This window comes from Sinohyriopsis cumingii, chromosome 8, assembly GCF_028554795.1.
Source record: "Sinohyriopsis cumingii isolate HCF-2022 chromosome 8, ASM2855479v2, whole genome shotgun sequence".
Lineage (NCBI taxonomy): Eukaryota > Metazoa > Mollusca > Bivalvia > Unionida > Unionidae > Sinohyriopsis > Sinohyriopsis cumingii.
The window spans coordinates 70,066,258-70,083,994 of record NC_142968.1 but is presented as its reverse complement, the minus strand read 5'-3'; the positions used below and the strand labels follow the sequence as shown (position 1 = coordinate 70,083,994).

General features: G+C 33.9%; 1 protein-coding gene across 1 annotated transcript in view; it reads right to left on the bottom strand.

Annotated features, from left to right (window-relative positions):
- The window catches only part of LOC149793773 (uncharacterized), a 128,853-nt gene that overhangs the window by 21,715 nt on the left and 89,401 nt on the right, over positions 1–17,737 (bottom strand). Inside the window, exons 14-19 of the mRNA XM_089967764.1 lie at positions 11,591–11,754; positions 10,770–10,884; positions 6,660–6,806; positions 6,218–6,358; positions 5,829–5,966; positions 3,002–3,127 (exon numbers count right to left, since the gene is read on the bottom strand). Coding sequence (XP_089823890.1) covers positions 3,002–3,127; positions 5,829–5,966; positions 6,218–6,358; positions 6,660–6,806; positions 10,770–10,884; positions 11,591–11,754 — 831 coding nt within the window. The remainder of the gene's footprint in view (positions 1–3,001; positions 3,128–5,828; positions 5,967–6,217; positions 6,359–6,659; positions 6,807–10,769; positions 10,885–11,590; positions 11,755–17,737) is intronic.

The following is a 17,737-nucleotide window of genomic DNA, read 5'->3' as shown; positions in this document are numbered from 1 at the left end:
TAAACAAATAGTGATAACAAAAAAACATAATTTTGTCCCCATAATTTAGTTGGTATCATTGCAGAATACTCCTTCCATCATTCTGTCGATTTCACATAAATTGTTTCAGGCAAATCCATGAAACTTTGCAGATATGTTGCCATGGAGGCAATCATTTGTAATAGTGGGTTTCTCTTGACTGTGGGTGGAAATGTGTATGGCCAGCAAGGGTATGGAAAATGTCACAACAGTATGGGAAATTGCAATGGTGTGCCCTTGCAGTTGCTCTAGTTAAACTTGAAATTAAAAAACTAAAAATGTAAATATCCAGATGTTCAGGTGTACTTACAGTTCAACTCGGTTATGGCTTACAATCCTAGGATTTGACAGGTACATTTCCCATTTTACAGAAAGTCAAGGTGCAGCAAAAAGATGAAGCATATGTATTTTTGTATACTTTTATTTGTATGGAAGTTAGCTGAATTTATATTTAATGACACTATTAAGATTTAAATGAACTCTTAAGTAAACTTTCATAGGAAGACAAGTTTTCTACAAGATCTAGTTTCTTCCATGTACATCATATTTTGACACAGCTTCAGAACCTGACATAGTGATGCCAACCCATCAGAGCTTATCAGGAATCCTTGTATAGATTTTTCTGGAACCCAAGCCAGTTGTCTGGATACATCTCTGTTTCAAATATGCTTAACTGAGGGCCTCATCATGCCAGCACTTACTTATGCATAAGACCCTGCTGGATGCAAGTGCTTAACCGTGAAAGACCCTGCTGGATATAAGCACTTAACCATGCAAGACCCTGCTGAATGCAAGCACTTAACCATGCAAACCCCTGCTGGATGCAAGCTCTTAACCATACAAGACCCTGCTGCGTGCAAGCACTTAACTCTGCAAGACCCTGCTGGATGCAAGCTCTTAACCAGGCAAAACACTACAGAATGCAAGCTCTTAACCATGCAAGACCCTCACTTAACCATGAAAGATCCTACTTGATGCAAACTCTTAACCAGGCAAAACACTAAAGGATGCAAGCGCTTAACCATGCAAGATCCTGCTGGAGGCAAGCACTTAACCATACAAGACCCTATCAGATACAAAGAACTTAACCATTAAAAAAACAACAGGATGCAAGTACTTAACCATGCAAAACCCTGCAGGATATCTGGAACTTAAACCTATACCATAGTTTATATCAATCAAGTATGCCAACATACAACAAGGACTGTACTTAGAACAGCAATATTTCTGACAACTTTGGACTAAATACTTTGTTTTGCATAATTTGCAGCAATGAACAATTTTTTTGTACTGTAAGTTCCATATGTAACTATACTGAAGTATTTTGTCTGAAGTTGTCAGCAATATTGCTCCTGCTGACCTTGTTGCATGATGTTGTGTTCAATCAATATAAACAGCCATCAATTTTATTTTAACTAAAATACGCAATTGGTTCAAATTTAGACAGTAAATTACTCAATTTATATTAAATACTTATCTAATTCTGTAATCTGTTACAAATACCAACAACAAAACTGTTTTTACCATCATCATATGTCCTAATTCTTGATGAACTCAGTCTTTGTTAATGCCTATGTAAGTATAAAAACCATGTTAATGTATGTGCAAGAATAACAATCATATCAGTGTCTATGAAAGAATAACAAGCATGTTAATGTCTATGTAAGAATAACAACCATGTTAATGCCTATGTAATAATAACAAGCAATTTAATGCCTATGTAAGAATGTTAATGATGATGTAAGAATAACATCCATGTTAATACCTATGTAAGAATAACATCCATGTTAATGCCTATGCAATAATAACAAACAATTTAATGCCTGTGTAAGAATGTTAATGATGATGTAAGAATAACAGCCATGTTAATGCCTATGTAATTATAACAAGCAATTGAATGCCTATGTAAGAATGTTAATGCTGATGTAAGAATAACAACCATGTTAATGCCTATGTAATTATAACAAGCAATTGAATGCCTATGTAAGAATGTTAATGCTGATGTAAGAATAACAACCATGTTAATGCCTATGTAATTATAACAAGCAATTTAATGCCTATGTAAGAATGTTAATGCTGATGTAAGAATAACAACCAAGTTAATGCCTATGTAATTATAACAAGCAATTGAATGCCTATGTAAGAATGTTAATGCTGATGTAAGAATAACAACCATGTTAATGCCTATGTAATTATAACAAGCAATTTAATGCCTATGTAAGAATGTTAATGATGATGTTAGAATAACAACCATGTTAATGCCTATGTAATTATAACAAGCAATTTAATGCCTATGTAAGAATGTTAATGCTGATGTAAGAATAACAACCATGTTAATGCCTATGTAATTATAACAAGCAATTTAATGCCTATGTAAGAATGTTAATGCTGACGGAAGAATAACAACCATTTGATGTATAAGAATAACATCCATGTTAATGCCTATGTAATAATAACAACCATGTTAATGCCTATATAGGAATAAGAACCATGTTAATGTATAAGTAAGAATAACATCCATGTTTAAATGCCTATGTAATAATAACAACCTTGTTAATGCCTATATAAGAATAACAACCATGTTAATGTATAAATAAGAATGACAACCATGTTAATACCTATGTAAGAATAACAACCATGTTAATGCCTATGTAAGAATAATAACCATGTTAATGCCTATGCAAGAATAACAACCATGTTAATGTATAAGTAAGAATAACAACCATGTTAATGCCTATGTAAGAATAACAACCATGTTAATACCTATGTAATAATAACAACCATGTTAATGCCTATATAGGAATAACAATCATATTAATGTAAGAATAACAACCATATTTAGCATGTTATGTGAGAATTGATGGAACTGTTGGAAATTAACTTTTTTGTTCCTTATAGTTCTGGCAGAAAATAAACAAGTTAACCATATTTGATTTAACAAGGAATGTTTTGTAAAGAAATCACCAATTAATGTGTTACTTACTCTGTGAACACATGACCCCAATATACCCTGCATAGCAGAGACAGTGGCCATCATAAGGTCTACATATTCCATTCTCACAGGCACAGTCATATTTACAATCCTTGCCATACTTGTTGGTAGGGCATGCTGAAATATGGAGAACATGTTTGTAATTAAATACCTGTGTTTTTTTAAGGTATATCTCTCTTGTGGTAAAAATATTTTAATTGGTGTCTATTTACATCACAAGTTTCTTGTAAATTTAGTAAATTTTGCAGAACTGATCTTCTCTATATTTTGAAATTAGAAACAAAGAATCCTGAGAATAACTTAAAACATGTTAATTATCATTTAGTAAGTGAAGATATTTTACATTTGTGGAGTTCACCTACAAATTATAAATATTTAACTTTTAAAAATCCATAAATGTATCATTTTACCTGCGTTGATGCCACTGCACCCCCTTGTAATACAATAATTTACTAGACAACTGCTGTGACCTGTACCTCTGACCTTGTGACCTGTACCTCTGACCTTTTGAACTATCCATTCCTCTATTAATATGTAACAAATGTAATAACAATACATTTTTGGAAACTGAACATAAATCACCTTACTACCTAAAAAAAACTTACCTTAAGAGATTAAAAAACAATTCAAACTGTGACCTTCACCTCTGATTTTTGGACCTATGATCCCACAGGATGTGATACGTACATTGGTGAATCTAGCTGTAAATCTAATTCCTATTAATAGACACATGATACAAGTGTTGTCCCAAAAATTTACAACGATCATTGTAACTATGACCTCTGACCTGCTGACCTCCACATCAGGTATAATATTAATAATCTATGGCAAACATCTTTATTTTTCTCATGTTAATTTATAAAAGTAATTATTGAATATTACTGGCAGATACAAAACTTAAACCATTGACCACCATCTTAAATTTAAACAATTGCTCTCTGTGACCATGACATTCAATCTCCTGGCAGTCAATCTGCCTCTCCCCTCTCCTCCACCCAAATGTTTTGCCCAGATACATCTGAGGCAGAGTCTGATGATGATCTCCTTATGAAAAAGATAGTGTTGCCTTTTAAGAACACTGTAAGAAAAAGTTAATGCCAGACAGATGGATGGATGGATGGATATTGTGTCTACCACATCTAGCCTTCTGTGAAATTTTTGTAGGTGAGACAAAATGACTTTCATTGCAGATACCAGTAGCACTGTTCTTCCCTTTTGTACTGGAGCACAATTTTACATGTACTGTCATAAAGTCGGAAATCAATTTGGGTGAACTATCTCTTTGCAAAATCTTTGATAGATGCCCCCTGCCTGCCTTTCAGTTTTAATGGGTAGAGTAAGGTAAGTGATAGTACTGTTATGTTATTTTCACGGCGCACCAGCACTGTTAGGCTATTAAGCTAAGTGATACTACTGTGGCAGAATGTATTCATATATGCATTAACATTAAAGGATATTCATAATGGAGCATGAAAACCTCTAAATAAATATGCACATGTTCACCTGATTTCAATAATGTCTCCCAAGTTTTAGGGTAATCGAAAGCTAAAACTCCAGCTAGGCAAAAGAGGATTATTTTAATACTATATACATTTGCTGACAAAAAGGGCCATAACTCTATAAAAACTCTTCTGATGAAAGAACCACAAAAGCACACAAAACTGACATGCACATGATCTGCACATGTTGACCTGATGATTCAAGTTGTGCACACAAAAAATATAAAACACAGTATATAAATTTAACATCAAATGGGGCATAACTTGGGAAATAAATCTTCAGTGAAACATACTAACATAACTATATTCACATGTTCACCTTATTTCCAAATGCCTGCAAAATTTCAGGGAATTAATCTAACAAAAGATGGACTAGTTACTCATACAAGAATCATATACAATGTATATAGCTGATGTGTGTGTGATTTGGATTTCTAATGTAGCTTTCACAATCTTCCAGTCATATCGTTGTGACATCTGCAGTGTGTCAGTTTATAGTTATTTCTAGCACTGGGGCATCATGCTGCAGACATGTACCATCATGTCTCACCCAGTCACATTATCCTGACACCAGGCCGACCAGCCTTAACACTAAACTCTTATGCTGAGCACCAAGCAAAGCAGCTGCTAGTACCGTTTTATAAGTCTTTGGTACGACTCAGCCAGGGTTCAAACCCACGACCTCCTGTGGACGCTCTAACCACTTAGGCCACTGGAGCAGTGTAAATAGCTGATGAAAATAATGACTAAGATATCAGGTGTATAGCATAAGCTTTTTTCTACTTAGTGTAGGTGAGCTCAAAACTACCGTTATTGGAGTTTGATGACAGACCTTCATGCAGTCAAACAATGTTTTCCAAGACTCAATACATACCATATAAAGATGGAGAAATAGTTGCACATAAAGGTTTTGGGATGTACTGACATAACACGAACAAATAAAAGCTGTGCAGTCATTTATTACTGACACACTTAACAACTGATAATCAAACTTTAAACTTACAGTCTTGACAGTTGAATTTTAAACTTAAGTACTGACAGCTGAATTTTAAACTTATGGTATCGACAGTTGATCGACAGTTGAATTTTAAACTTACAGTATTGACAGTTGAAATTTAAACTTACAGTATTGACAGTTGAATTTTAAACTTACAGTACTGAGAGTTGAATTTTAAACTTACAGTACTGACAGTTGAATTTTAAACTTACAGTATTGACAGTTAATTTTAAACTTACAGTATTGACAGTTGAATTTTAAACTTACAGTATTGACAGTTAATTTTAAACTTACAGTACTGAGAGTTGAATTTTAAACTTACAGTACTGACAGTTGGGACCATACAATCCTGGATAGCAGATACACTTCCCTGTGACAGCATCACAGTATGCCTTTGTGACATCACAGTCCTTACTGCATATTCCTGAGCAGTTTTGACCATAGGTATTTGGTGGACAATCTGAAAAAATGTCAGAATAAGTAATAAAGAAATAAACCTCTGAACCATTGACTGACCACATCTAAATCAACACCAGAACTAAAACATATATCCTGTACTAACTTTTTCAAGAGACATGTCTTTCAACATTTTATGAAACTTAAATAAAAACTTATTTCAGGAAATAACATTAATCAACAAAAATACGTAGCAAGCATGGCCCTTGTATATTATCTAAATATGCAGATACAGTGACTAGGATAAATACTCACCAAATTGACAATTGGGCCCAGTGTAACCAGGTGGACAGCTGGTAAGTTCACACACACCAGTGACTGGGTTACACAGCTCATATTTCCCACATACTGGACATTGGAAGGCACAGTCCTTGCCATATGTGTTCCCACGACATTCTGAAAAACAAAGCTCCTCTTTGTATTCCTTGAATCAGGCCTATACTTGTTTTTCTTTTTCATTGGTATGTGCAATACAAGCAAAAAGTCATCCTGTCCCAACAATGAATTATCTGTATGCTTAATATAAACGTCTAACTGTTCTACAGATTAAAATGTATTTTATAAAACTACTGAATTAGAGGAGTACACTATGATTTCACTATTATTTACGGGGTTCAAGTTTTCACAGATTACATACTGATGCAGGTAAAATGTACACAATACAACACTAAATAAAACATACATGTCTAAAACTTACTCTGTTCACAGTAGGTGCCCTGGTACCCTGGGGGACAGATACAAGACCCAGTGCTGTTGTCACATGTTCCATCATTTTTACAGTTGCAGTTGTTCAGGCAATTAGGGCCCCACTTATTGGCAGGACAGGGGGACTTGCAGTTCAAGCCTGAAATGGAAAAATCATATTAACATTCTTGCTAATCCACAATAAAAAACACACTGTCACACAAGTCTGTACTAAAACAAACAGACAGAAGAACATCTCATCACCAGGGTTTATTTATGGTCCATCTCTAGAGTCTGTGAAGTAATTTATCAAAAGAAAAATTCAACTTTTGATAGACATTCATGGTTAACCTGTTCAGGAACTTGAGTAATTGTGATGATCACATTTTTGTGAGAGTGGAAAAACAAAAAATACCATGTTTTTCACCCTATTATGCAAAGACAATTAATGGCTTATATAAGGATTTTTTGAACATACAATATGAAAATGGATATTTTGGGGCTGAGAAATCAAAATAACTGTCACGGAATTGTATAAATCCTTTTATTTATTAAATACATGTACTCGGGTTTCCTTTTTTTGTGTACAACGATACCCAAGGGTGATTTATGTATATTGTACAAAGATTTTGAAATAGTGAGTTCGGTTCATCCTATGCCGCACGTGCGAAGTGCTTTCAATGGGAAGAACTGAATACTTCCAGTGCACAGACATGTATTGTGGCATTGTCTTTGTATAAATGCCTCACCATAAGACAAAATCTTTACATTACGGAATGTCTTGTTAGTGAGCGGTCTACTTTAAGGACTTGCACATCTTCAGCTGTAGATGTGAGTTATTAATTTCTTGTGTATAATTTATAATTATTGTACTACCACATTTATTTTTGTATATTTCTATGTAACTTTGGCTTACATAGTATCATGCAAATATTTTCTATTCTTGTTTGTGATTAACAATATATAAAGTTGCATTTTTAAGAAATGTTTAATACCATATGAATCTTGTCGGCACAGTTAGGTTCACTTCTGAACTTGTTTATTTTGAAATTATTGTGCCAATAATGTATTCTGTGTAGCTTACTGTATATAACGTCATTATATTTTATCGTATATGCCCGTTTCATGCATAGTATACGATGTTAGATGTATTTTCAGCTGACCAGAATGATCAGAGTGGTGACCAGAGTAACCAGAGTGATCAGAATTATCGGAGTGATCAATGTCATCATGGTACAAGCTGTAGAGCTAACCATAGGAACTGACCATAGCAGCTGTGAAGCTGAACCATAGCAGCCGTAGAGCTGAGTAAAGTGTTGCTGGTCAAATAGTAGGTGATCAGGCGTTGCTGACCGAGATTGGTGGGAGCTGCTTGCTTGATTGACCAGTGCGACTGGTAGCCAAGTGTGCTGGAGATGGAGTATGTAACTCCATACATGTGATATTTTAGCCATGGGCTAATCTTTGGGGTTTTTGGGACTGTAAAGATATTTTGTATATCTGTCCCTTTGTTTTCATCATTATTTACTATCTGAGTGAATACAGTTTTACTATATGAGTAAAATACCAGTTTTTACTATTTGAGTAAAACACATTGTTCTTTCATTATGAAATCACTGTGAATCATTCACCCCATGTGCTTGTACTGTGTGAAGCTTTTATTTGTATTTTTATTATCTAGTTTGTGTGGATTATGTTAAATGATCCAATATTTGGATATTATATATGCACACATTAATCATAATTACTTTCTCATTCAAGTCATCTATCATTAAACATTGTATTTGTGTCACCATCAAAAGTGTTCTTTTGTAAATCCGAAATCCAACCCAGTTATCTTGTTACAATGACATTACGTTTTTTAATTACTTTGCTCAAGATATCTACCCATTTTTCAACTCATGGTAGGCTACACATGGTTTGTATTGTATTTGGTTTGTACTCTTGGATCCTGATGCAATTTGTGTAATAATGGAACTCAACAAGCATAACAATCGATTTCAGGATCAAGAATCAAAAATATAAATTCTTGCTACCCATTGGGCAATTACAAAATTTTGACCAATCAGAAAGCTTTATACAATGATCCTCTGTTCAACAATAAACGGAACAAGTACTTATTTGAAAGCTCGTTGTGGAATGGGACCGGATAGAGCCTTATTTTAAAAAAAGTTTTTAATTTGAAAAAGAAATTTAACAAGGAAAGCTGTGGAAGAAGTTATAAATTGTGCCAAAAATAAACAATATAATTACAGCTATCAGAAACAGGAAATATAAATGCTGTTGAAAATCATTCAAATTATACAAGAAACAATAAATGTTATTATATCGTACTGATATTTTTACTGATATTTTTATTGAACTGTCAGTGATATTACAATCACAAAATATCACTATATTTTCAGTCATTTAACTTTATAGACACACAAAAGCCAAGTCCTAATTATGCCTTATTTAACTGATATAAATGACTAAGTTCTTCATTCCGCCTAGATGTTGGTTAGAAAATAAACTAAGTCCAGATTCTTCCTTTCATATAATAGATGCCAGTGACTAAGTTCCTAATTCCACCACGATGGTAGGTGGAAAATCAACCAAGTCCAAAATTATGCCTGAAGATGTATTTATAGCAGGAATTTGACAAAAGTCCATCTTAGAGTTAGACAGACTCTAGATGGATTTATGTTTGATTTCTCAAATTTTCCATGTCCGCCTTTGTATTAACCAGATTTTTAACATTTTAGGCAGATTCCGCCTAGAGTCTGCTTAAGTTCCAGGTGGAACCCACCTAATTATTTCGTACAGGAATGACCCTAGTCTGAAAGCATTTTATGACCTTGATCTACCACTATGTTATAACCCTAATCTACCACCATGGTATAACCCTAATCTACCAGCATGTTATGACCCTGATCTACCACCATGCAATAACCATAATCTACCACCATGTTATGACCCTAATCTACCAACATGTTATGACCCTAATCTACCAGCATGTTATGACCCTAGTCTGAAAGCATTTTATGACCCTGATCTACCACCATGCTATAACCCTAATCTACCACCATGTTATGACCCTAATCTTCCAGCATGCTAGAATCCTGATCTACCAGCATGTTTTGATCCCAGTCCACCAGCATGTTATGACTCTAATCTACTAGCATGGTATGACCCTGATCTACCATCATGTTATACCCTGATCTACCCGCATATTATGATCATGATCTATCTGCACGTTATGCCATGATCTACCACCATATTATGACACTGATCCATCTGCACATTATTCGATGATCAATCTGCACATGATGCCATGATCTAAAAGGACAGAATATCCATGACCTATCAACATATTATGCTCCTAATCCATAAGCACATTTTGCCACCTGTCTACCACCAAGCCATGGCCCTTATCTGCCAACATTGTATGCCCCTGATCTACCTGTGCAGTATGCCAATGATCTACCACAGTGTGCACTAGATTCACAATATGCTTATGATCTACCAGCACACTGTGCCCTTGATCTGCCAGCACATAATGAACTAATCGACCTGCAAAGTTTGACGTGGATCTACCTGCACAGTATGACAATGATCTACAGTTACGATGTGACCTTGATCAATGAACACATTATGACCATGATCTGCCATTACAGTATGACTTTGATCTGCTAGGACATTATAATGTCAATCTAATAACACAGTCTGCATACTTTTCTAGATCAAGGATATAAGGTGCTAGTAGATCTGGGGCATACTGTGCTGGCAGATCAGGGGCATACTGTGCTGGCAGGTCATAGGCATACTGTCCTGGTAGATGAAGGGACATAATGTGCTGGTAGATCAAGGGTATACTGACATGTCGGTCAGTGTTATAAATGGCTGTACACTTAAAATCATAAGGATAACAATTTAATGTATGGACTTTGACCAGCCAATGTATTATGTGACATCCAATCTGGATTTATGACATTAACATCTGGCTGCATTAATTATACATTAAAGCCTACCTTACGTGTCAAAATTGGAGCTGTCACATATACAAAAAATCATTCCTAAAATGTTTAGAACCAATGATTCAAAATACCTCAAAATTTAAAAGAATGAATCCATCGATACTTGCCATTCCACCCTGGCTTGCAGATACATTCCCCTGTCACATGATGACAACCCAAACTATTGGTCCGGTCACAGTAACTGCTACACAACTGCGAACACTGACTGCCAAACATCCAGGCCTAAAAAAACACCAAAAACAATACTCTGACAACGTCACTGTACCTATACCTTCTTTTGTCTCATGACATCACCTAAGAAACATAATGGTGTAAAAAGTACACATACCATATATTAAAAAGATCCAATGCTTTTGGTAAATCTTGCATAAAAATTTCATTTACTAAGTTCATGCCTCGATCCTTGCATGCAATCTGGCAAAAGAGTATCTACAAAAAAAAACCTCGAAAAACTTCAATATATTGTTCACAAGGATATAGCAAAATACAAGGAATTATATAAATATTTGGTGAAATCTCAAGATATAATGAAGTCCAACGGATTTCTGAAATTCTATTGCTATGTCCGAATTTCATGCTGACCAATTCAATGTGCTATAGAAAACACTGTAAAGGACCATGCCATGTGGTTTTTAATTGCAAATATTTCGGTGTAATCTGATAATGTTGTGAACAGAGTTTAACATATGACACATTTTATGGATCACTTAAAAAAAATGAACAGTTGATAAAGTAAATATATTTTTTGTGTGCTTTCATGTTTCTGTAATTTTACTTGAATATACTTTTTATTATCCAACTTTGAAGTTCAGTGAAGTATTTGCCTTGAAGACTATTAATTTAGCATGTTTAACTGCTTAAAATTAGGTTTTCTCTAGACATGAGATAACTTTAAATGCAAATTACTGTAGAAGTGACATTTACTTACACTGCATTGCTCAGTGCAATATTTTCCAGTGTATCCAGGCTTGCATGTACAGGTCCCATCAAATGGGTCACATAGTGAGGTCTCTGATGAGCAAAGACACGGAGAGGCACAGTTCAGCCCATAATATCCAACACAGGGAGTTGTACAAAATGTTCCATTCCAGCCTGAAAAATGGGACAAAGTACAACTGTAATACAAATAGACATCTTTGTGGTAAATAAAGACAATGGAGAAAAAGCCGAAGATGCATATAATGTGTAACCATTAAGCAGGACTTGATGGATTAAAATAAAAAAACAAAATCTGATTAATAGAAAAAGAAGACATTACAAAATGAAAAACTTGATCAATGATTCAAAAGAAATATTAAAATATTAATAACAAAAGTTGCGGTTATAGAATGAAAACCTAAAATCATCTTAAGAGATAGATCCTGAAACAAAAGCATTTCTTGAAATCCTGGTTGTTTTTGAAAACTTAAAAATGACCCATGATAAATTCTACTAATAATTATTGCATATATTCACATCCCACTGAACACTGCATAGAACTAGATCAACACTGCATAGTGAACTGACAGATCTGGGTTGATGTAGTTTGTCAGAAGTAATCAGTAGAACAAACAGCAATGACCCTCATCTGCCAGTGCAGGGTGTATGTTGTTTGTAACTTTTTCAAAATTATATTTGAGTATATATGATACGCTGAAATTCTCATTGACTAAGGAAAAAGGAAAAAATTCAGTTAGGCACAAGGACGTTCTGTTTTAACAAAGGCATGAGTCTTGCATCTCCATGTTTATTGTGACAGATAATGGACAGTGATCTTCCTGGACATGAGTTATTGTCTATTACTAGGATGGAACTGGACTCCACATTTGGTAGGAGTATCTCTGTGAGCCATATGCAGAAATTACCAAATTTGTCTGTCTCTTTAAATTTAAAAGTCAGTTTTGAACTTCGTCTGAAGCCTTTTTCAGCAGCAGCATGCCCACTAATAATCTTTTCACCTTATTTGAAAGGAAGACTTATTCCTTCAGCCTTTGTAAAAAAAAAATTCTTACAGTGTGGCTCGGACACTCACACGTTTGATCAATATAAACAACAGTATGCCCATCCATGATTATGTTATTTATGCATGTATAGTTCTATTTGTGCAAAGGAAGTTGGTCTTAAATTTGATCAAAACATTTCTCTCAGTCCATCTTCCCCTTTGGAAATGCATTTTCCCCATAATAACTAATTTCACTCACTGAACTGAATGTTTATTAGACATTTCTCTTTAGATTTATGACAAGTTACTATTGATATCAGACATTCATCTTTTTGGAGTAGATTATATCATGAATCATTCTTCTAACCATGCAGCTGTGTTCAACAGATGACCGATCAACTCAGCAGTTGCTCACTGGGACACAGATAATATTGGGTTTGTTAGGAATCTGACATTCACTGAATACAATTAACCCTTACCGTGCTAGTCACAACATTAGTCGCGCTGTTGGTCGAGGTCTCATAGTGCTTGTTGCAACTTTGTCGTTTTCCAGGTAGGCAACAATGTACACATCCTATTACTTCAAACTGACATGACTATTTGTAAAACTATATTTGACTGGTTTATAGTCAGGCCTGGAACAAGCATTCTGTTATACTTTACTAAGCATTTAGCAAAGAAGTTTTACAAATACTCGCTTCTGAACATTTGGTACCTGGAAAAAATTTAAATGGCTGATGCTAAATACAATGGTGATTTCTTGCAACAAATACTGACTTCTGATAGTGATGATGGCAATAATTTTTAAGGATTTGAGGAGAATGAAATTACTGGAGCTGGCAAAGTGTTGATGGAAACACCCATGAGTGATTTTGAGCCAGGAATTGACATGGAAATGTAGTCTGATGTACATGCTGGCTGGACGAGAAAAGATGGCATGCCTGTCAACCCACCCCCATTCACTGGTAATTCAAAATTAAATGTCGAGATGGTGAATTACTGAACCGTTCAACTATTTAAGAATTTTTTTGATGACGAGTTATTGCATCTGATAGTAGATCAAACAAACTGTTATGAAGATCAGAGAGTTAATGGAGCAGACTTGAAGGAGAACAGTTGCACGAAAAAATGGCAGCCTTTCACAACTGACCGGCTGATACTCCTTTTTGCATTGATTATAGCAATGGGTTTGGTACATAAATCTGATCTCGATTCCTACTGGGCTACTGATGATGTGATATCAACCCCATACTTCAGCCACAAAATGAGTAGGGACAGATTTCTAGCTATTTTAAGCAATTTACACCTGGCAGAGAACGAAAATAATCAAGGTGACACTTTACACAAGATCTGCCCAATGATTGAAACAAATGAAACATTTGCTGAGGTTTATTCACCAGATATGAACCTGAGTTTTGATGAGGCTACCTGCCCTTGGAAAGGTCGTCTGAAATTTCAAGTTTATAACCCTGCCAAACCTAACAAGTTTGGAATAAAGCTGTTCCAGGTGTGTGAGGCAAGCAATGGATATTGTATTGGCTACCACATTTATGCTGGTAAAACAGGTGGAGACCTTAACAATTATTGTGAAGGACTACAACTAAACACGATGAGCTGAGTAAACCAACAAAAATTGTGATTGGTTTGCTTTGCAAGTGTAGTCTTTTGAATAAAGGTCAAAGAGTATATATGGATAACTATTATTCATCACCTGAAATTTTTAACGAACTTCAGTTGCTAAATACCTCTGCATGTGGAACCTTGTGAACAAATAGAGTAGGTGTTGCTGAGGCAATGAAGGTTAAAAAAAAACTAAACCAGGGTGAGTGTATTTTTGCAGAAAGGACAATTTGCTACTGGTGAAATGTGACAAGCGAGATGTAACTATGATCTCAAGTTTTCATGAAGATAAGGTAGCAGTGATCAATAAAACAAATTTTGTAACAAACACACCTGTAATGAAACCCATATGTATTGTGGATTAGGTGCAAAACATGGGAGGAGTAGATTTAAGTGACCAATTTAACCAATACAATCCTGTAGCAAGGAAATCCAGGAAATGGTGAAGAAAACTATTTTTTCATCTGTTGAATGTATGTATGGTAAACGCCTATCAGTTGTACCTGAAATTCTCACCTGTGCAGAAGAAACTAAGTCACCATGATTTCTGTGTTTCAGAAGTGAAGTCATTGGTTCAGGAGCAGGAGATGTGTCAGAACCTACTAGGAGAGGACGAAAATTTGCTGGTGAGCAACCCGAATGCCTTGTTCGGAGGCATTTCCCTGAATTTATTCCAGCTACACCTGGAGCTAAAAAAGCACAACCTGCATGTGACTGTGTTGCTTGTAACAAGAGAAGAAAGGACCGTGAGGGATACAGAAGAAAGCAAACATCTTTCAGTTGTGAGACATGCCAAGTGGCACTTTGTGTACCTGATTGTTTCAGGTTATTCCACACATGTGTAAATTAAAAACAAAGTGAATGTAGTAGTTCATATGAATTAGATAACACCTGAACAGGTAATAAACACAACAGGTGACTCTGTAAGCTCACAAGTGGACATGAGATAAAGCAAATATATTAGAAAAAATAACAAGTGAAAAATTTTCATGAACATTTATTACTGACTCTGGGGATCTAAACTTACCTCTGACATTCATAGAGTGGATGTTTACAAAAATGTTACCTTTTCTTTACCTGTGATTTTCACAATTTAGATATAACATTGTGACAGATTTAACATGTACATGTACATGGATGAACTACTAAAGAATATAATATTTCTTACATATATTTGAACTTTTCCATTAAAAAACAAACAAAAATACAGATGAAATACAATCATAACTTGTCGTTTTACCTGTATTTGCACCTGTACATGCAAATATGCTAAACTTATACATGTGCCTTGATGCTAATCTTAAAGTTTAGACATCCACCATCATTTTTCATATAGAGTTTTTGTATCTATTGTGTGTATTTCTTGAAATACATGCAATTTAAATACTGTGGAGTTTTCTTCTTTTTTTTTCAAACAATTCAGCACTGAGGGATCTTGTACTACAAAACAATATAGCACTTTAATGGTTAAAGTCACTTATTAGAGACAAGGGTAGATTGTGAAAACAAAATCTGCTGATGTCCAGCCTAAGTACCATGGTTCTAGCATACATTTTTTTCAAGTACAATAGTTCTGACATAAATTGTTTTAAAGCTCTATGGTTCTGACATGCAGTTTTAAGTATGATGGTTCTGACATGCATTGTTTTAGGTACAATGAATCTAACATGCAATTTTTTAAGTACAATGGTTTTGACAGGCAATTTTTAAGTAAAATGGTTCTGACATGCATTTTTAAGTACAATGGTTTTGTCATGCAATCTTTTAAAGTAAAATGGTTCTGACATGTATTGTTTAGGTACAATGGTTCTGACATGCATTTTTAAGTACACTGGTTCTGACATGCAATTTTTATTTACAATGGTTCTGGCATGCAATTTTTTAAGTACCATGGTTCTGACATGCAATTTTTAATTACAATGGTTCTGGCATGCAATTTTTTAAGTACAATGGTTCTAACATACAATTTTTTATGTATAATGGTTCTGACATGCAATTTTTAAGCAAAATGGTTCTGACATGCATTTTTAAATACAATGGTTCTGACATGCATTTTTAAGTACAATGGTTTTGACAGGCAATTTTTAAGTACATGAAATTTTGAGCTCAAGTATATTGCTAATTTTTAATTTATTTTTATTATTTTTAATTTGTAAAAAAAATTCTATTCACAAAGACTATGGCAATATGACAGTGTATGTGAAATCATGTTATATGTGGAATCATGTTATAATGTGGAATCATGTCATAATGTGAAATCATGTTATATGTGGAATCATATTATAATGTGAAATCATGCTATAGGTGGAATCACATTATATATAGAATCATGTTATAATGTGAAATCATGTTATATGTGGAATCATATTATAATGTGAAATCATGTTATATGTGAAATCATCTTATAATATGAAACTGTTATAATGTGAAATCATGATATATGTGGAATTATGTTATAATGTGAAATCGTGTTATATGTGGAATCATGTTGGAAAATGAAATTATGTTATAATGTGAAATCATGTTATATTGCAAAATAATCTTATATGAAATTATATTATAATGTGAAATCATATTATAATGTGAAATCGTGTTATCTGTGGAATCATGTTATATGTGAAATCGTGTAATAATGTGATATGAAGTTATATGTGGAATCATGTTATAATGTGAAATTGTGTTATATGTGGAATCATATTATAATATGAAATCATGTTATATGTGAAATCACATTATATATAGAATCATGTTATAATGTGAAATCATGATACATGTGAAATCATGTTATAATGTGAAATCATGTTATAGGTGGAATTATGTTAGAATGTGAAATCATGCTATATGTGGAATCATGTTATATATGGAATCATGTTATACTGTGAAATCATATAAGTGAAATCATGGTATATGTGGAACCATGTAATGTGAAATCATGTTATAATGTGAAATCATGATTGTGTGGATTTTTGTTATAATGTGACATCATGATATATGTGGAATTACGTTATAATGTAAAATCATGTTATATGTGAAATCATGTTATAATGTGAAATCATGTTATATGTGAAATTATTTTATGTGGAATCATGTTATAATGTGAAATCATGTTATATGTGAAATTATTTTATATGTGGAACCATGTGATAATGTGAAATGTTATAATGTGAAATCATGTTATACATGAAATCATGTTTTAATGTGAAATCACGTAATAATGTGAAATCATGTTATATGTGAAATGATGTTATGAGAAATCATGTTATACATGAAATCATGTTATACATGAAATCATGTAATAATGTGAAATCATGTTATAATGTGAAATCATGTTATAATATGGAATCATGTTATAATGTGAAATCATATTAGAATATGAAATCATTTTATAATTGTGAGAACTATAATGAATTGGAGCTATATAATACTTAAAATTTCAGGTTTTTTTCCTATTTGTGTATTCTGCATATACTTAAAAATAACACAATAATGTGATTTTAATGACCCGAGTGCAAAACTCAACCAAAATGTGACTGA